This window comes from Fragaria vesca, linkage group LG6 (assembly GCF_000184155.1).
Source record: "Fragaria vesca subsp. vesca linkage group LG6, FraVesHawaii_1.0, whole genome shotgun sequence".
NCBI classification, from domain to species: Eukaryota; Viridiplantae; Streptophyta; class Magnoliopsida; order Rosales; family Rosaceae; genus Fragaria; species Fragaria vesca.
In genome coordinates this window covers 9,438,282-9,460,027 of record NC_020496.1, presented here as the reverse complement: position 1 = coordinate 9,460,027, position 21,746 = coordinate 9,438,282, and the positions used below count along the sequence as shown (strand labels likewise).

The window sequence follows — 21,746 nt, the reverse complement described above, 5'->3', positions numbered from 1 at the left end:
TCACGTTTTACTTTTCCTTTCCCTTTTTACACCGGATAAAGATCCGAGAAAAACGGATGGGATAAGATAAGAGTTATTACCTTGTCAAAGCGTCACGTTTTTTGTTTTTACACCGGATAAATCTCCGATAAAAATGAATGAGAAAAGATAAAGGTGTCAAAGCGTATGGAAGAGCTAGAGATTAAGTCCAGTGTGCACTACTATTAAAAGTATGGCTAAAATCCAAGATTATTATTACTAAATTTTGTGACTTCAAATATAGGTTTTGTATTTATGGCACAGGATTAAATTAGTAACTAGAGGTAAAATCCTTAATCATAAATTCTTACAGACTGGATACTATATGGCTGCGTTAACAGGCTGCGAGTGTTCTGCATTCAACTCGATATGAAAGTGCATTTGGATTGAAAATGAAAATGAGACTGAAAACTGTGTCAGGGGTAGGCAGAAGGAGAAGATGAGTAAATCTATGTTGTGTACTCGGCATTTATTTTGACGTAATCGTAGCTCAGGTCACAGCCCCAGGCTTGACCACACCCCGGTCCATCACCTGCCGGAAAGGAACATGCATATCAGAAACGATAGAGTAGTGATAGATGAAAGGTCTACAAAGGGAGTTAAAGTAGCCCTGTCAAAGTAGTCCTCAGACACTTGTAAGATGTATCGCATTTATATTGATACGTCACAAACAGACAAATTAACTTTGCATATGCTAAACGCTGATCGGAAACTTACCTACAGTGACATTGATTACAACTGTGCCATGGATCTCACCGGCTTTCCTGAGGTAGTCACTAGCAGCATTCCTGTAAAGAAATCCAAATACTCAATCACTAGATATCGGATATGAGGGAAATAGGAGAATGTGACTTGCTGTAAAGTAAAATGTGCTTCAACACTTGAAATCAAACAACTTTTAGCAAACTTTGAATGTGTTAGTTGTCACAAATGGAGCAACCAACACTTCGTATCTGATCACAACAGAACAGTAAAACAATTCCAATGACATGTGAAACAAACTAGTGGGAAATTCATCACACAAGTTCTTGAGGTAAAAGAAAATACATGTATTTTTTTTTTTTTTTTTTTTGTTAAAGGGGAAGAAAATTCATGATTTGTTCAACACAAAAAAGAAAAAAAAATTCTCTGATTGGAATGGTACACACGTTCTCCTTCCAAAACACCGTAAGTGGTATGAAGGCAGTGTGAAGGAGTTATACAAGTAAAATACAGGAGTAACATGGAACTAAAGTCTAAAAAAACCAGTTCTCTGTCTAGTCCAAACATTTAATAGAAAAAAGTAAAGGGTCATCCGTTCGGTTACCTGTCGAAGGATTGTGGTTCCCCACCATCCATGAGCAGAGTATCACCTAGCAATACTCGGAGTTTAGTTTGATCAAAAGAAATGCCCGCATAGCCTGCTGCAGCGGCGATGCGTCCCCAGTTTGGATCTCTTCCATATACTGCAGCCTGTTGACATTTCCAAAGTCAGTAAAACCTTCAATACAGAAACATCAAAAGATAGAGTTGGGATTTCATGCCTTGACAAGCGAAGAAGATGCCACAGACCGCGCTATCTTTGCTGCTTCAGCCTCACTGCCTGCACCAGTCACTGTGACCTGCAAATCCAAGTCTGGGTTAGCAAAGTTATGAAGTCATATATGGAAGATCCCAACAAAAGAGAGCACAGATAATTGCATATCTATCATTGAGCATTTTACATGACAAGTTGAGGATTTGAGGTACAAACTTCAAATTCCCAATTTGGAAGTACGGGGAAACTATAGCTAGATGGATAATTTGTAACGTGGAAAACATCTTAAAGATTAAGTTTAAGTTGCAGATGAAAAGGATTAAAGCGTAGAGCATCACAAAATTTAAGTCTCGATAAAATTTAAAATCACACTGATTAGCTTCAAATTTCTAGATTTACGCACTTTTGTTCTCATTACTAAGCTTTTAGTTATACTCGGATTATTACAGTACTGATTGAGGTTCCGTTCCTAAAAATATCCTTTGAAAGATTGCTCACCTCAATTAGGCATGTTGCTCCTTCTCCATCCCAAGCTATTGATTTGGCAAGACCTTGCATTACCTGGAAAATGAATACATTACGATTTACATAAATTGGATCCGAAGAATTGGCATTGAAGAATAAATGTCGGGCATAGCCTCACTACCATCCACTAGCTAAGGCAAGGACAGTATTATTGGTACAGTCAAATGAAGCAGAGCTCACCACATCAAGACATGCTTGAAGTTGTACTGCCTCATTACTGTTAAAGGTTGATATCTTGGTTGATCCAGACAATCCACTAGCTAAGGCAATGACAGTATCATTGGTACTGGTATCTCCGTCTACCTGCAAACCATACCTGAAGTGGGTTATCATACTACGAAACAAAGTGCAACAAGGTGGGAATTAGTTCCACCATCTTAGGCGTAGCCTCACTAAGTTATGATGTTAATCAATCTAGTTAAGAGCACTTTTTACATACTGTTATCTGGTTGAAGCTTCTATTTACAGCAATTTGAACCATTTTTCTCCAAACATCACTGCTAACCACGGCATCAGTTGTTACTACCTGTTCCAGGTCATATTGTTAATATAATGAGTTGATCTTTTAAGCTACACAACAACATCAAGAAAGAAGCATCAGAAGACACATACACCAAGCATGGTAGCCATATTTGGGTGGATCATCCCGGAACCTTTTGCCATTCCCCCGACTCTAATGCTTGTCCCTCCAACCTGATGAATTCATGAGTTTCTGTTATGACTGACTGGTGTCTAGAATGGTCAAAACTAAACTGAAACACGATACTGACATAGGTGCTTATAAATCTTCTCAAGACACAGCTTTTACAGCAAATCAGTAATTAATTTAATTTCAATAATGCAGATATATGTAAGAGATACAAGATCTTTACACCTGAGACTGAATTGCTACACTCTTGCTAACAAGGTCAGTAGTTGTGATTGCCACTGCTGCATCATCTGCTCTGCAGACCAAGAAAGAAGAAGAAATCACGTTAAATGGAGTAAACAGAATATATACCACGGAAAATAGAAACAAACAGGTATCTAATGCAAGAAAATATGTCAATTATCTGGTTTAAGGTGATCAGTATAACATTTACCCCTTAGTTGCAGGTGATAGTGATTTCACCAGGTTCGGTAGAGACTTTAAAAGTGCTTCCTGCATATGAGGCCTAGAGAATGAATCATATTGTACACCACAGGTCATTTAATATGTCTACAAAAAATTTCATGCACTTTATTAGCTGATCTGTTTACTCTTCCAAGAAATGTTGTTGACATCAGTTTGATTAGCATAATAAGAAAACAAGCATAGAGTAGCGATACTTTACCTTTTTTATTCTTTGCCCAATCACGCCAGTGGATTCAATCAGCACTTCCTCTGGTCTTATGTGAAGTAGCTGAAGGACAAAGATTCATAAATACAACATCCCAAACCAGCCTATGCAGAAATATCTATGGATTGACATATCTCATATCTGTCACCCTAAATGTCACATACCTTTGCAAGGCCGCTGGCACTTTCTATTACATCTTGATAACCTGCATCACCCTGGACAAGATTGGAAGGTTTCTTAGCCATGAACGAACAATAGTAACAGCATATTTGACAGTGACTCAAATTCCAAATACATGGAGGACAAAATAAACGATAGACTGACCACATGTATCAACCTACTGCATTGATAATGAAAACATAATACAGAAAAAAATGCAGAGCATCTTGTTGTTCTGGAAGCTTACCGTTGCTGCATTGGCTTGGCCAGCATTTATCAAAACTGCCCGCGCCTAACAAGTTGTAAAGATTAGTCAGATATATGAAAAAATGCATGAGCAGTATTATTAAACACATTACGAATATATACACTGACTAAACGTATAAGTAGGTTGCCAGACAAAGCTAATATGCAGCTGATAAGTATAAGGCTTCAAGGTGGACCCTGGAGAGTAGTGTTCCAAATTATCACATAATAAAGTACCCTTATCAGGGAGTTGCAATTCAAGGTAGTGAATGTTCTAACCCCCACTAAAGGTTAAAATCTCAACACTCAACCTAGTTAGTATAAGCAAAAGGGGCACCAATATTCTTAAACCCATACTGTGATAGAACTTGATGGATGCTATCTTTCCATGCATAGTTCAAAGTCACGACTTTTGACCAGCTTGATCAAGAAACATCTGTGTTCTTATTTAGGGAAAAAATATTGATGACTAACACAACTGTCCGATCATGATATTAAATCACCAGAGATTGCCCCCAAACAAGTCGATCACTCTCATCATCATCATCATCGAATAATAGATAAAATAAGCATTCAAAAAACACAATACTCTGGCATACCGTTTTCGAAGTGTTTAATATACTTTTGCAGTATAACACCGGTGCAGCTGCTACCACATTTGTAGTAAATGATCCTAGAAGTAACCAAAAACAAAGATACGACGACTCTCAATATATTAATCAGCTTAAAAGGAGCTTAATTTGAACTTAGATTATAAAATATAAAAAATTCATAGCTCACCAGCAGAAATGGCATCAACGTCACAGGTGACAAGTGCAAGATCAGGTTTGTCACCTTTGGCGCGCAATCCGCCGTATAAACCAGCCGCTTTAAACCCCTCCGCCGCCGTAACTCCGCCGGGAATCTACAAAAGTCATAATATAGTACAACAAAATCGACTAGCGAGCAAAATGACAGTGAATCCAAAACGGCGTCGTTTGCAAGACTCACCTGCTTCCAAGGCCCATGAGGGAGCGAAATCGGAGCCGGCGGAACGTGATTGGCGACTTCAGTTGCGGACATTGAAACCGCGCGAAGCTTAAAGTCCCTCTGCGACGAACCAAAACCAAAACGAGCTGAGAATGGAGAAGAGGGATAGATGATTAGATAGTAAAGCTTTGAAGCCAAAAGTGAAACTTGACCTGTGGAGAGTGAAATGCAGGCAATTTGATAGAGACGTAGTGAGGAAGACAGAGATACATCTCTGCACCGGAATCGGAAAATCACTGTTGAATACTTGAATTTGAAAAACGGTGCGTTGCGGTTTCTGGGTTTAAAGTCTGTAGGGTTTTAAGCACGAGCGACTATATACTATAGTGGAAACAGCACGTGATTCTCACGCCACCGTGTAAGAATTGGATCCGGGCCTCCTCTAGCTCCGACCCGTATCCAAGTCCCATTACCTGATCTGTCATCCTGCTCTCCTAGTTACAAAGGAAAAACTAACTAGTGCAGTTGGCAATCTGGCATAGTGATTGAGGTCAGGTAGGAACCCTCAACCCAGATTCGATTCATAAAGCTGTCCGAATGGTCAGGCACTCTGCTGCAATGCATAATTAGAGCATTTTACTTGTCAAGCACCCCCGTTTGCATTTGTAATACAAAAGAATAAAAAAGATGACAGAGAAACCGGAAACTATATGTCCAACAACAAAGAAATGATTCGGTTTTGATCTTTCAATTGGAAGAATGAAGGCACAAAAAAAGAAGGGAGTCCTACATTGGCATATAAATTAAAACATTACAATAGTTGGACAGAGGCCAAAATGTACCCATACAGAAGTAACAGAACAAGGTTAACGAGGTTTCCCTGTTCAAAATAATCCGGCTAAAACGTTTTTCATACTAATACAAACAGCAATGAGTTGCCCTGTTTAAATTGCCTTTTCATCACAATGAGTTCGAACAAGTAACATATGCAATCATCCACACCATCCAATAGTCTTGTTTACTTTGAAACCACTATCAGAAGACTCTTGCTGTGCTGGAGGTGGGGGTCTATACTCCCTAGGCTTGGCAGGGTCAACAAAAATAACCCACCCATCCAAGAACTTGCCGTTCATTCCTTCTTTAGCCTTCTCAGCTTCTTCAATCGATGAGTATGTGACGAAAGCAAACCCCTTTGATCTTCCGGTTTGCCTATCGGTTATCACTTTTGCTGCAGATTCATAAGTGCAAATGCAATACTTCAAAGGATGCAATACAAGAAAGGGAGAGGCTGTAGGAGAAAAGAAACAAGTTGCTTCAGCTCTTACCGTGTTCAATCTGACCAAATTCAGAAAACGTCTGTTTAAGTTTTTCATCAGTTGTTAATCTTGAAAGTCCTGTTCATTGCAAAAATATCAGTTACATACTTCCTATGTAATACAAAAGTCATGCGACGAATAACTGAGTGCTATCTTCAGTAGACTTCTAGAAATATTGCACCAACAAACCTCTCACATTATAGTAAAGATGATATGACAATATCTTTGTATTGCATTGAAAGTTCAAAAGCCGTGCTTAACAACTTGGGTTGAGTGCTCTAACTTTTGACAATCTCAAATCCTCAAGTGTTAAAATGCTAGTTGGTATAACCAAATAACACTACCAGATTGATAAGTACTCGATTTGGGGGAATAAAAACAGGTTTAAAACCCAGAAACACTATACTCCAAAAGTTCTTCCAGTAATCCGACGACATATGACAAAGGATTAAGTTGGAACCTATTAGTCTAAAGCTTCTAACCAAGAATTACAAAACCATAAATGAACACAGAAATGCAAATTTGGACTTAAACAGGCACATGAATGCAAATTACAAACAGGCCTAATGTATCTAAAACCACAGACACGGCTAATAGAGCTCGGATAATCTGGGAGGCAATCATATACTGAATTTTACATTAGCAGAAAAGAAAGAAACCCATCAAAACAATAACCCAAATCACACAATATCCAATGAATTACCAACCGAAACTATGCGTTGCAGCAAACTCAATCTAATTTCTTAATGGGCAACCATAAGAAGATGAATCAGATACAAAAGAATTGAGAGTGGAGAACGAAATGTACCGCTGATGAATAGCTTAGGCGATGTGAGGGTTGTATTGTGACGAATGGCGGCGAATTGAGATGGAAGAGCAGAGGCCGATACGCCAAGAACGCGACGGAAGCTAGACATGAACGCCATCCGAACTCGGTAGAAAATGATGGGGATTTTCGGGGTTTAGGGTTTATTGACGCTCAGACTTCTTCTTTAATGTTTCGATCCACGCAGTGAAAGCTGCAAAATCCACTCGCTGCTAAAAAAAAAATAAAAAAATGTTAATGTGGGCTACGCGGACACGGGCTGCGGCTAGGCGGTCTAGACCATCGTGGGCCTTAACAGGCTGGGGTCCATTATTTAAAAACAAGAAATAGAGGGTAAAAAAAATAGAAAAAATAATATTGTGGGACATTTGAAAATTAGCGTATCATTCGACATTTGAAGAGGAAGAATTTGATACATTATTAATAGGAACCCCAGTGGATTTACATGCTAGTATTGATTTAGTCACAAAAACATCCACTCGGAACTAAGACAAATAAATCCAGTAACAAAAACGCCCATGTAAACAAGACTGAACAATGCGACCAAATTAAGCAATTTAGCATATCCATATATTGTTTGACGAAAATGATGACATAGCCGGAATGAGGAGCCAAGATAGACCGAGTAAACACAAGCTTCATTTTTATTTTTTTACCAACAAAAAAAAATGGTATTTTTTTTTTTTTTTCCTATCTTACAAAAAAAGGAACATTTCGTGATACAATATCCTGAAACGTGAAAAACAATAAAACAGAGAAAAAAAAAATGCTGGATGCATGCATAATAAAAGGTCAGCATGCACTACTTTTCTTTTCTTTTTACACATTTATCTTCAACTCATTTCCCTACTCTTCAGATGCTTCAGAGGGGTGAAACACTACCACAAGGCCATACCGGCCGGATACATGAATCACTATCAAAAATAAATAAATCAAAAGCCAACATGTTCCTAAATCTAACATTCAGAACTTTAGAAGAGATCGACAAGTTATCAATCCATCGACTGCACCATCTTTTCTAACATTGATGTCCCCCTGAAAACCGTCAGCTGAACATCCCTCATATATTTTGATAACTGAGAGACAAAACAATATGCAACGGTTAGGGAGTACATTCAACATTTGAAACACCAACAAAAGATTCCAAGTAGGCAACCATGTAAACAGGTCTAGCAATTCACTTACTTGCTCGTCCCTCATCTTGCGAAACCCTAATTTCTTTGTCCAGATTGACTCGGCTTCCTCAGCAGCAGGGAGAACCAGTTTTTCCACTTTCAGGGAAAGGAGTAACATCTCTATACAGGAAAATAACGCTTGGAAATAACCCTATAAAAAGAACAGAAATGTGAGGTCCGACACAAACAAGCATTCTCAAATAGTAATATCAACTGAAAACGTGAGGGTTTCAGATCCGGAATCCATGCTTACTTTTCCTTGATGTTCTCTACTTGTAGCCACAATCGGAAGCTCTGCAACTTCCCTACCAAAAATCCTAAGAAGACCGGCAGATACAACAACAGACCTATCCAAACAAAAGATATCAGAAAACAAGATAATTATCAATTTGCAGGACTAAATAGAGTTGCAGTAGAGAAAACAGAAGCAACATACCTCACTGTTAAAACAACACAATACATTCCTCCAAACTCTTGGCCTGAAATGTTTCTCCTGAAAAATGCCATAAATAAAAATTGTTTTGTTAGCAGAAATCTAACTTTGAGCTACCAAAGACAATGATAGTACACAAGAACGACCAAAATCAAGGTATATGGCCCTGAAAATTTGTCACCTCTATTGGGACTATTGAAGTACTTGGACCAACAATAATATTCTACTTCAATTTTGAATTTTTTGGATGTGTTGTGCTAACAAAATATGTGCTGGAAATCAAGAGGTAACATAATGTTCACAAATGATCTTAACCGCAACACTTACTGTTCTATCCGGGCTCAAATAAATATATGCCTATACAAGCTTTCCAAACTAAGAAACATGTCACCAGACAAAAATGAATTACTTACCCATATACCATGACAGGAATCAAATCACGACCAGATTTGGCAACTATGGGGTCAAAGCACTCCTGGCAATAACGAACGCAACATATCATTAGGCAAAATACAGTGACAATATTGACTGTTTAGAGTAGATTTTCTCAGGCAAATTAAAGTGACAATATTGATTATTTATTTACACATAAATAATACATAATACTGAATTAGGAAGCAAAAAATCAATCAAAGAGTAGCATCTGAGAGCATGAAAGAAAAGATATGAATCATCAACTAACAGACCCATACACATGTGGTTCACTCGTTAGGGAATTGCAACAAACATTTAGGAAAGAAAATTTAACAAAAAAAAAATATTTGGGAAAGAAAAAGAAAAAAACGTCCCAATTCAGAAAAAGGCATCAATTTTCAGAGTGCTTTAGATAATGGAAAAAGAGGAGAATAATGACGGCAAAGATCATCATGGATTCACATATACTTACTCGAAAAATTGCAGCAGCACTTGATAAAAATGGTAGGTGTTCTGGACAGCGACTTTTTCCACTGAAAATTCTCCATTGAACATCATCTGCCACTCCATCAATAAATATACCTCTATCTGCATGCTTCCTGATTATTGGATCTGACAATGGAGCTGGAACCCGCTCTGCTTCTTTGAATACTATATTCTGTAAAGCCTCAAAAATCCTATTACAATCATCACAGCAAAACCACTTATCCTTGGGGAGTTCCTGCAGTAGTGTGAAAGAAAACTAATTATTACCCAAACAACCAAAATATATAAACCATTGCATGATTGAAAACTCACTTTTAAGTCGCATAATCCATTGTCCCGTAAGCAACCAACATGAAACTCCTTCTCACACTGAATAAAAATCAATGGTGAGATTAACAATGACATAGGTGGTAAGGATAATTTTGACATAACAACACGTGTATATGAACAGAAGAATGGAAAGGCAGGTCATACTTGGTCACAGATTATAACTGTTCGCTCATCGAATATAGCTGCACTGAAGTCGTTGCTCCTAATAAAGATAGTACAAGCAGTTAGCAGTTATAAATAACTGATAACAAACCAAAAATGAGTTAATCAATCAAGGAAATCACTTCTCCGGTGCACGCCTACAATCTACACTCTTCACTTTGAGTTAACAAACCATATAACCAAAATAGAAAGTGGCATTCCCATGTAACTGTTTGAAGCCATGGCAGTGAGACGTGATGCAGTCAGACTAATTAATTTGATCAAGTTAATGCACACCTTTATACCCCATTCGACCCAGACTACATTGAAAAATTTGCACTTCCCAGGAAAAAAAAAATTTTGTCACTTGAGAACATCCTAACATGGTGCAGAAGAATGAATGAAATATAAAAGCTAGAGCAACACACCTACAGAGGACACAACCACCAATTTCAATTTCAGGTGCTTTGAATTCCCTTGTCAAGCGTATGACGATTGGTCTTGCAATACTTGAAGATCCTCCAGCAGCAGCTTTACTAACATGTTGAAAATTATCTCTACAATTTGGACAATGCCAATCGCTTTCAGGAATCCACTCTGAATCCAAACAAGCTGCAATATGAAACTAATTAGATTCATGAAAGAATAGAGAGTGAGAGAATAGTAAGAGAACGAGAAAAAGTGCTTCATGAGTGAGAAAACAAAATGATGCCATGTGTAACAAAAACCACCCATATCAACTTGAAGGGTAAAAAAAAAAAAAAAAAAAAAAGTTACCACTGAAACACTAAATCATGGGAGTGACAGAAGGGATCAAGGAAAGTATGGAAGACATACTAGCCCAGAAAACATTGTTGGATAAAAAAGAACCTTTAGCATACCACATCGTTTACTTGTGACAGAGGATGTCAAGATAAAATTATGAAACTTGTTGTGCCAAAAGCCCAAAACTAATAAACAAAATGTGCAATTTTCAACAAAAATGGAACTAAATGTCTAACAATATAATTCAAAAATGAATACAACCTTCATGAAAAGCACGAGGGCATCCATCACAAAGAATCATCTTCCCAGTATCATGTCCACATACTGCACACATATCATCACTTCCATCACTGGCACCAGTTGTAAGGTTATGTCCATTTGCCAATGACGTGGCTATATCATGTAGCGTCAATCCATTGGATATATAGATATGACGGTAACTGCAAAAGGACATGGGTTTTCCCTACATGAGACATTATACAGACAACAAACTACAACAGTTAGTTAGAAAGTACTCACGGTTGGCGCCTAGCAGACATTCCAGCATGTGCTTCGAACTGTGAAGGGCTTACCTGTTCAAAAACACATAGCACAGAATTGATGTGGGAGAGAATAGGGAGAGAGGGACTAGCATAAAATGCTTAACTCATATTCAATGTGGTCTATGCAGCTAGAATTTTACCTCTGTATTACAGCAATTACATACTATACCATTTCCGTGCTTGTAGCCTCCAAGTATTCTCTGAGAATTGAGAGTCATCAGATCACTAATTTTGAAATTTGCATATAACAAAAATCTGAAGACAGCTTTAACACAAAAAATATATCCAACAAGATACCTGTCCTTTCATATAGTAAGCCAATTTGGCCCCATCTGGAAGCCCATTTGGCATGAACAGTAGCCGGTGAAGATCATGATCCCTACTGAAAGCACAAACTTCCCGATCAGTAAGAATATTCGCAACTTATTGAAAAGCTACTGATAGAAATCCCAAGTACAAAATGAAAAGAAGAAGGGGAGATGATACGTTTTCTTATTGCCACGTCCAGCAGTTTTCTTCTGGTGCATAACAGAGTAAGGAGTATGGAAGCTTGATCTGCACAACAGATACAGTCTCAGCTTACCCATGCAAAATAAAGCATATTATCTACTGTTAAGATGTCAAACATGCACTGTATGGATAAGGACATCCTAACGTGTAAGGCTGATACCTGGGAAGTGAATGAGGGAATTTAGGAAGCTTGGGCTTCTTAGGAAGCCGAGGCACTTTAGGAAGTTTCACTGAATGTCTTTTATACACCTCATCCCCCTCAAATCGGTAAAGGGATTCTGCAGAAAAAAAAAAAATTAACATATATATTAGATCCTCGTAGCACCAAAGTTATGAGCAAGTCACTTAGTTATCTATAATGCGGGGAATAGTATCTTGCTAAAGATATTTATCACCTTTCCAGATCCTGAAGAACCCTTCATTGACAGCAGAACCAGCAACTGCCTCTATTACTTCATCCAGCTTGTTGAGTGGAGCAGTCTTCAATTCTTGGAGGATATTATAAACCGGTCTCCCATTCTCCAAGAATATGTGGTTATTGGGATGGCGAGTTTTGACACCAGCATGCTGCTCAAACTCAAATGCACTGAGTACCTGTTAATATCATGGAACCAGTCAGCTAAAACTCATATCGCAATTAAACTAGAACAAAATTGGACGGTGATTAAAACTTACATTTGTGTAGTTGCAGGATGAACAACCACATAAATAACCACCGCCACTTATAATTCCATCTAGCTTTACCTGCCAGACATACAATTCTATTAGTCGTCTCAACAAAGAAAAGCTCAGACTGCAGCATATCAGAAAAATTATAAACAATTTTATTATATCATCTAGTCATCTACCTGTGACCCAGTGGAAATATACTTCACTCGAGCTCCATCAAGAATACCAGTAGCTAATAGCTTTTTGACATTGCTAGGGTAGCACTCCGGAACCTTGTTAGATTCCACCTCCCTGACATGAGCATATGACCTTTCTCGGAACCCCCAGCTCCTACTAGCCATTTCTCCACAGTCAGTTCTAGGCTCCCCACCATAGGGAAAGTCACAATCAAACCCATTATGTACAGTCTGACTCGGTGAAGCAAATGACTGGTTCTCATAATCTTCCTTTCTTTTGCTGAACTTAAACGTGATCTTGCGAATCCCAGATGAACTAGACGGCTTATCTATCTCAACCACAACACGAGTAGTATCCGTGGTCTCCGTCTCAATCTGGCCATTATCATTCTCGGCAGGCTGTCCAACACTCAAACTCTCCTCCTCCTCCTCCGAGCTCGAACTCCTCAAACTCGAAGAAGTAACCTCTCCACACTCTACTTGGTTACTATTCGCTAACTCCGCCGGTTGGCTAGTAATATCCTGAAAGCTCGAGCCATTCTCATTCTCTTTTGGAGACACAACAGGATTCGAAACTTCGGAGCGTATATCATCATTTGAAACCTCTTTGGCTTGCTTCTTGTTCGGAAACGAATCCGGCTCAGTATCACCTACGAGACACTGATGGTCTCGCTTCAATTCAGTTCTTGGAGAGCTCTCGATTTCCACTCCCCCATTTTCCAATCTATCCTCTTCTCCCATACAACTCCACTGGAAATCCAACCCCACTGCCAAACAATCCACTCTCCTTCACAACACCAAGCTTCCAATACAGCATTCAATAACAAACACCAAACGTCCAAAATCCAAGCCTAATTCGCATGCAGTACTAAATCTGTCCAGAAATGAATCAAACCTCATAAATTCGAGGTCAGTCTGATCCTAAAATCAAGAACTATAACCAAAACCGCAAAAATAAAAATAAAAAACCGTAATTCAGCGACGAAAATCGAAAAGAAAAGGTGTCGTAGAACCTTACTGATCCAAATCTGAGAAAATCAAACCGAACAAGGCCTCCAAATCCAAAGAAGGTCTGAGAGATCCAAAAGGAATTCGAGAAGAATCCAAAGAAATCAGAGAGATCTGGAAGTTTTGAGAGGGAGAGAAAAAGAGGGAGTGAGATCGGAGGGAGTGGAAATTTAACGCGGGATGAGAGAAGGGTTAGGGTTTTTCAATTCGGTTTCAGAGAGAGAGTAACGTGCAGAGCGGCAAAATAGCGAAACGAAAAGCTTGGCTCGCGCTCGAGATTCAACTTTTGAGGGGAAGATAGAGTCCTTTCTTTCTTTACTTATTTCATTTATTTCTAAATTGGATTGCGAAGCTTTGGAAGAAACGAGAAGGCAGGTGGATAAAAGTCGATGGGCCCTATGAGTTGGCCTATTAGATTGGGACACGTGGCGTGGCGGTTCGGGTGGAGTGTAACGTCAGGGACACGTGTGATGGTGGCGTGGTTGATGAAGTTTGTGCACTCCCGCTGCTTTTATTGTTTTGGGGATTATGTTTTGGTTGCGTCATGAGGGGATTGTGGGCCGTTGGATGGTCCAGGTGGCGGAATCCCAGGGAGTGTGGAGAAGATATTGGTGGGGTTGGAATTTCATAACTGATGGGTGAGTCCAACTGTCATTCGCCGGGAAAAGTACGGGAAGATATGGATAACGGGCGTTTGTGTTTTCCGTCAGTTTTGTTTCGATTATTGACGGAGTGAAAAGATATTGAACGAATACGACGGTATGTCACCATCGATGATGTCCAATGTCCGTAGGCCAGTGAGTCCCGACCCCGATCAAGATAAATGTCCTCCAACGGAGTTACATACCATTAGCATGTCTTGGATATGAACAATACCAAATGAACCAACTACACCCAACAGTAGCCTAACCTTCTCCATTAAGACACCTTATGTTGCAAAACACTCATCACTATTGTTCACAAGCCTTATAGTCTCCAAATAAGCAGTCTCAACTCCATCCAATTGCAAGCCATGCCCCTTGTACAGTTTCTAACCTATAATTATTTCTTTAAGGCCGTCATGGACCATGGTTGTCCCTCACCACCGCTATCTCACATAACTCTCGTCACTAGAAACATATGCATCAAATTTTAACTGTACAACTAACAACCCTTCCCATATCGAAACACATTGTGCAAACATAACCTTATAATGTATAGGTTGTTCACCATGCACAACTTTGTTTCTTTCACTCCAATTACTCCACAACAACACAACCAAAAGCTTCATCTTATCCATTATGTTAAGATCTAAATAGCATGATCCAATAAATCAAAAATGTTCACCCAACACACCCGAGTTGGGTTTATAATAAAAACTCACATTCTCTAACACTGCAACACGTACATAAAAGACAATACCAAGTTATGTACAAAGGTGCTTCATTTGTTAGTTGGCACCTCGGGCATATGGAGTGATGTGAAACATGACGCTAATACCACATACACGAAATAAACCTTGGCTCGTCGAACATCCCCACAAAAAGTGTCTCGTTTTTGGTAGAACCTTGACTTTCCAAATGTGCTTCCAATGCTCTGAAACTCTGAACAAATACACACTTTGAAACTTGAAAATAAACCCATATATCACATATATGTTCCAATTGATTAACAAAGGTCTTCCAACTCAGCTGATAAAGGACATCACACATACTTATAGGTCGATACACTATTACTTACTTCGTATTAGGCACCATAGGGATCAAAGCAATCAAAGTATGATTTATGACATTCAAGTTATTCAACGTTTCCTAACAATGAAGAACCTTCGAACATTGATCTTTAACATTATCCCAACCACGGCCCAGTAACTTTGATAAAACATTACTTGCATTCCATATGTCCTAGGCTCCTAGCCTTTTGCTGGACCGATATCTTTCAAAGCCGCTTCAATTTCACCTTTATAAAAAGTACGAGTAAGTTTATTTGATTGTTTAACATAAAATCTTATAGTAACCTCCTATAAACACTAACATTCAGTTTAGATCATTTCGTGGTAAATAATTGTTCAAAATAGCTAACAAAAACACACCACCACATCCACATGACATGTCTTCCACTTATTGTCCTCTCATATTATACCAACAACTCTGCTTGTGCTACACCCTTTAACGTGGATAGTTGTGAAAAAACAATTTTTTTTACGATCAATGTACTTCAATCAGTTAACAAGCGATCGTTGGAACCACATCATTTCCTCTCGTGTGAGCACTTGTATCTATGCTACATTTCAATGTCCTTATACTGATTCAACACTTCATTTATTTTCTTTTTCTTTTCTCATGAGACATGAATGAACTACTTAACTTCATTTTACTTCTCTCAATTATTCGAACTTCTCAATTTACTGGTTGGACAAAAATGTCCTTATATTTGCGAACAAAAAATCCATAGAAAAGTGAATAAACGGAGCTAAAGTCGAATTAATGCATGACATGTATCAGCTTTATCTTAAAATTGTATAATGAGTCTTTAAAGTGGTAATATTAGTCTTCAAAGTTGTCACATGCGTTATTAAAGTTGTACAAAATTTAGTTACAACGTTAGTTCTCAAATGGTAAAATATGTTATTAAAATGGTAATCGAGTCCTTAAAGTAATAAAATATCAATAAACTAAGGAGAATAAACACTCTCTAGTCTCTCCCCCAACCCTAGCCGCCTTGGGCTAGATTTCAATGGTGGCTTCACCGCAACGATTTACTCCAAGAATCGCCAACAATTAAACTCTTCCAGGTTAGCCCTTGGTGGCGAAAACAACAACGGTGGCTCTGGTCGCTCAAGCACTAGACGCTTTTGTCTACCCTAATTCTCCAACCTTCCTCGTCGATTTCTTTCACATTTTCCTCTACATCGATATGAGGTGAAGCTTTCATCATTGACCATGAGCGACTTGGCCTCTTTTTCATTATGATCGTATAGGAATTCTAGCGGTGGTATGCGATTCAGACGAATCAATCATTTGGGATTACATCGCTAAACACAAGATGCAAGTTGAGTTTTGTAAACCTGAATATGGTGGCAATAGCTTTGGAGGCAATCTGGTATCAACCACTTATGGATGAATTTGTGGTTTGTTGATGAGGCAATTGCATTGCCTATGCTATTGAAGATAATGAGGGTCTAAAATAGTTGTGTCGGAGTGCCCTGGTCGACATGCATATGATGGATATATTTCCCTATATTGAGGTATAAAGCTATAAGTCAGCATTGATAGACATGCATACGAACACATGAGCAAGTTTTCGAGTTTCGGTTACCACATGAGCAATTCAAATATGTAGGGCTTTCGGCTTGGGTAATTTTTTATTTTCATTTTCCGCATACAAACTATGATATTGATCATATGAGTAGTCTTGCTTTAATAAGTGTCATAGTCTTCAAATATAGATGGTCTATCTTGCATATCATTGTAATGTTACATTGCAAATATTAGTTTTTAATGACAACAGCTGCTAGTGACTTGTAAAAAAAAAATTAAAAATGTTTTTCTTTAATTTATTAAATACTATAAAATCTAAAAATTTAGATAAAGACTGATTTTTTTAGATTTAAGTGAAAGTATATCAAACGAGACGTAATGACTATCTTAAGATAATTATCTCTAAATTCAAAAATTAAGACAAATCACTTTATTGATCTAGTTTTAACAACTCAATTTAAGCAACAAATTATTACAGAGCAATCATTTAACAGGTTCATCGAACTTTCTCATCTGAAAATATAAACGTGAAATAAACTAAAATAAAATGTGTACTTCAAGTCTATCCACAAGATTCATGTGGATCTGAAACCGGGTACGAAGGTTCCAAGCGGAGTTCCAAGTACTATATGCACGTACACCCACCCACGACTCATACCCTCATTAATGTTGTTCCATCAAATCACATGGATTTCTTACCAAATATTTATCTATTAATTACAGATTTTAATGTAAATACACAATTAATTTTCTCTCTTTTTCTTTCACAATTAATAAAATTATTTCCATATCCCCTAGATTCGTAATAATCTTCTCGCAATAACTTTTGTAGGATGGAGTTTTACATTTTGAATTTACATAAAAATCCTTCCTCTCATTTAGTCATTTCTCAAAGAGTTTAACACTCACAAATTTCCATTTGTCACATTTGATTGTAAGCAACTTCTCGCAATAATTTTTGTAGGATGGAGATTTAAATTTTGAATTTACATAAAAATTCTTCCTCACGTTTAATCATTTCTCAAAGAGTTTAACACAAAAATTTTCGTTTGACACGTGCGATTGTAAGTAACATGACAATAAGATACTTTTTACATAATGTTATAAATCCAGGTTATCATTTTATTATGCAAATAGAATAGAATGGGACGAGAACACTTGAATCGAAATAGAAACAAATACAATTATGATGTGAAAACTAATTACCGTTACCAACTCCTTGTTGACACAATGAGATTACATGTATTGTGATGGTTCTTACAAATGTCATTTATAAACAAACGTGATTAACACGTAACGAGAAAATTTGAATCGAAATAAAAACAATTACAATTCTTTAAGATGAAAATTAATTACCGTTACCAACCCCTTGTTGACACGATTAAATTACATGTATTGTGATGGTCCTTACAAATGTCATTTATAAACAAACGTGAGTAACATGTAACGAGTAGATCTGAATCGAAACAAAGACAAATATGTTCCCACATTAAGAGAATTAGTTTACTCCTACCAACCTCATGCTCACGTAATGAGATCAAATACACTACAACGCTCCTTACAAATGTTATTTATAAACAAACATGAGTAACTTGTAACGAGTAGATATGAATCGAAACATAGGCAGATACAATCCCCCAATAATACAATTAATTTACTGCTACCGACCCTTTACTATGCCAATTAGACTACATGCAATGCAATGATCTTTACACACGTCATTTTTTTTTCTCAACGTTATAATTCTATTACGTAAGCAACACATATAGAGTTAATGTAAATCGTTACAAAGACAAATACAACCCTTCGAGATAAGAATCAATTGATGCTATTGCCATTCCTACCAACCCTCATATTGAGAGGAGGGGGGTAATAATGGGATTGCAAGTCTAACTTTCCCATTTAACCCAACCTAACAGCTTTTAACCCATTCCCTCACTATAAAAACCAGTCAACACCTTGTGCTCTCTCCCTACACCTAACTACCTCAGACAACACCACTATCACTATAAACACACTCCTCCTCCTCCATTACCCTCTGCTTCTTATCCCAAACAAACCCAGAACCATGTCTCAGAGGCCAAATCGCCACCAGAGAAGGCCATCTCAGAGCATATTCATGTCCCCGGACTTCCTCCTATCCGAAGATGTTGTGGCTGGAGACAAGGTGGCCGCTGCTGCAGGAGGTGCACCAACCAACCAGGCTCCACCGAACCTGATCTCTCCTCCTCTCCCGCCGTCCGCTGAGGCAGCGAAAACCGGTGCGGAGAATGCCAAGGAGAACAAGACAACAACCACAGACGCAGCTAATAACTAGAGAACCAAATGCCTGTAATCTCGTCATGGAAAAATCTTATGTGTTTTCGTTTTATGTCAATCGGTGTTGGTTATGTTTTTGTTATGGAAATGTGAATGTCTCAGATACTGAGCTTTTTCATGATCCTGGAAACTGAGGAAAAAAAAATCGTTAATGGGATAATATTTTCTTTGATCTTAATCAACGCGTTCTTGTGGTTCTTGCTCTTGCGTATATATTTTTGTTTCATCAAATTTAATGCTTTGTTTTTTTGAGAAAACGGATCCTTGAATCCAATGTATGCCATAAATTGTTGCTTAAAACCATTGTACTGCTTGGGATCCGATGCTTGAGAGATGCAAACAACAATGGTATGTAAGAATTTTCCGTTTGAGCAGTAATTTGCCGAAATACAAATTAGTCATGCTCGATTAAAATTACAACCTTCAGCTAATTCTGATAGAATATTAATTTTTGACTTTATATATTTTCTTATTGCGTAATGGTCTAATCAATCTGAATCTTAGTATTCGCGTTGAACAACAGTGTTGTAAAAGTTTCATGTGTGTGAATTACTTATATACATGTTTATTGTGTGAATTTTTCAACTATATATGTTGAACCACATAATGGTGTGAACATTACTATCAGATCTAGTTTGGTGTTAATTTAATCTATGACCGATCTATAATTGTCAACGGACTAATACTCATATCAAATAATATTGTATGTTTTTCGTAGTTATATAATGATGAACATACGAGATTTATGAGGGGAAATTTAAATGGTGAGGGCTCTAAAAAGTGTGGGGAGGTTTGAATTGGGGGAAGGGAGTGATGGAAGAATGGAGAGGATTGAAGACTTTACTGCAAATGAAACGAGAGTTGGTGAGTTGTAATTAACTACCGAGTTATTGTTAGCAGAGTGTTTGACTGTTTTGGTTTAAGAATGGGGATGGGAACGTGGTAGTGATCTCTGTGTTGGTGATGGTTGATTCTATACAGTCTATAGCAGTAGATGATGGGGTTTGGAATACCTAATTATTACTGCTTGTTTCTTGGATTCTGTTGGTCCTTTTATTTCGAACTCGAACCTTTTTTTTCAATTATCAATTTTGATATAATGATATTAAAAAATTTATAGCGTTTAAGTATATGATGGTTTGTCAAATAGTCGTTGCTGTCTGGTGGTAGGCTGAAGTTTAGTGCGTGAGATCTATAGTCCAGCAGCAACATAGGTGGAAAAATGAATTATTAGACAATAGGATGAATTTTAATTGAATGAAACGTTTGTTATTACTTAATTTATCTATGGCACAATCAAATGTTACTCTCATGTCAATGTTTACCAAAACCACTGCTGAAAGAAAAATGCAATTACAACGAGAATCTCATCATACAACCCATTTGAGTATAATCGAAACACACCGCATTTAGAGCCGGAAGAGGAATGATGCCTGACCAAACCTTAGTATTAGGAAGAGAATGACCTAATTCATATCTTCTAAGAAGTTTACTTGTCTAAAAATATGACACTAGAAAACAGAGTTATTTACTACAAAAAATTACGAGGTGTGTCAAAATATCTTTCTTCTTTTACTTCTGTTGACCGTTGGGCATTCTTCGACTTGACCCAGTTGAGGGACGGCCCCCATATATTGGATAAGTATGGAGTACGTGGTCCATTTCAGAGACACCCAATAACTCGTACCTGGGTTTGTCACTCCCTGCTATTCCTAAAATACATGAGCAAGCTTTCCAGTTCCCCGAAGCATCTTGGACAATCTGGGTCGTCCTTACAGGGTACTCTTTTGGAATATACTGCTTGGAGCCTTGGACATACTCGTTTCAATCCCTTCTTATCTTCTCTCTCACCACACTACCACAGTACTCTGATGTCTTTATCGAACTGTTTTTTTTTTTTAACTCAAATTATATGATCTACTGCTAAATATCAAATAATTGGACACACATCAATGTGACATTACCAATTGGTCGCAGAAGTGTTATGGGTTATCACTCTCGTCAGATACGAAATGATTGAATGACACGAGTCACATGAGTTAGCAAAAAGGTTGAGTTATTTTCATGTACATACTTCGTTTTTTTCGTGCCTTGACTTGTAACAATTCAAAATATAAATATATCAAAAGGTAACAAATAAACTAAAACTTAAAATTGAATGTAATCAAAGAACTAAGTAGGTATCATCCGGTTGGTGCCAAACTACCAATTCAATAGAACCCGGGATAAAGTACAACAAAGGCACCATACCGGAGAAATTGACAACAAGAGAAATCCATTACTCTAGATTTCCGGCCACTGTGATAACCCCCATCAAACAAGGTTGCTTTGTTAATGAGACTGACATATTCTATAACAAAGGATAGAAGCTGCAGCAGTTGCATATTCAAGCCCAATCTTGATGGCAAGTGATTTTGTGGCATTAATAGAAATGTCACAAGCTTCTAGCCTCGCCAGACCACCCATCAACACGTCATAATGATTAGGAACCACCACACTATCAGCATTTAGTCTATAGTCATTCAGAAGATCTCAAAATTTATAATCGGCAAAATAATACATTTACGGTTAAACGTTGATTATCAAACTCATAAAATCAAAATACCAAATTCATGACTATACGATCCGTATAGTCCTAGTGGTGT

At 37.8% G+C, this 21,746-nt stretch overlaps 3 protein-coding genes across 3 annotated transcripts; all 3 read right to left on the bottom strand.

Moving 5' to 3' along the window:
• Positions 1 to 236: 236 nt before the first annotated feature.
• Positions 237 to 5,084, bottom strand: LOC101311203 (arginine biosynthesis bifunctional protein ArgJ, chloroplastic-like). The gene is made up of 17 exons (XM_004302666.1): positions 4,965 to 5,084; positions 4,774 to 4,872; positions 4,564 to 4,687; positions 4,383 to 4,456; positions 3,785 to 3,829; positions 3,543 to 3,593; positions 3,373 to 3,441; positions 3,142 to 3,200; positions 2,934 to 3,003; positions 2,672 to 2,752; positions 2,499 to 2,585; positions 2,240 to 2,362; positions 2,033 to 2,095; positions 1,542 to 1,619; positions 1,325 to 1,470; positions 736 to 806; positions 237 to 550 (listed from the first exon to the last, which is right to left on the bottom strand). The coding sequence occupies exons 1-17, from the start codon at positions 5,022 to 5,024 to the stop codon at positions 468 to 470; spliced, it is 1,383 nt and encodes a 460-aa protein (XP_004302714.1). The 5' UTR covers positions 5,025 to 5,084; the 3' UTR covers positions 237 to 467.
• Positions 5,085 to 5,495: 411 nt separating this feature from the next.
• LOC101304107 (glycine-rich RNA-binding protein 2-like) lies at positions 5,496 to 7,040 on the bottom strand. The gene is made up of 3 exons (XM_004302726.1): positions 6,877 to 7,040; positions 6,078 to 6,146; positions 5,496 to 5,980 (listed from the first exon to the last, which is right to left on the bottom strand). Exons 1-3 carry the CDS (start codon positions 6,992 to 6,994, stop codon positions 5,745 to 5,747), a joined length of 423 nt encoding a protein of 140 aa, XP_004302774.1. The 5' UTR covers positions 6,995 to 7,040; the 3' UTR covers positions 5,496 to 5,744.
• Positions 7,041 to 7,635: 595 nt separating this feature from the next.
• On the bottom strand, positions 7,636 to 14,462 carry LOC101294581. Its single transcript, XM_004305168.1, has 21 exons — positions 14,391 to 14,462; positions 13,554 to 13,607; positions 13,431 to 13,456; positions 12,539 to 13,322; positions 12,366 to 12,434; positions 12,086 to 12,284; positions 11,851 to 11,968; positions 11,667 to 11,735; positions 11,478 to 11,562; positions 11,321 to 11,380; positions 11,158 to 11,210; positions 10,900 to 11,078; positions 10,302 to 10,485; positions 9,877 to 9,934; positions 9,715 to 9,771; positions 9,389 to 9,637; positions 8,916 to 8,977; positions 8,506 to 8,562; positions 8,323 to 8,416; positions 8,080 to 8,220; positions 7,636 to 7,970 (listed from the first exon to the last, which is right to left on the bottom strand). Exons 1-21 carry the CDS (start codon positions 14,460 to 14,462, stop codon positions 7,887 to 7,889), a joined length of 2,754 nt encoding a protein of 917 aa, XP_004305216.1. The 3' UTR covers positions 7,636 to 7,886.
• Between the last annotated feature and the right edge of the window lie 7,284 nt (positions 14,463 to 21,746).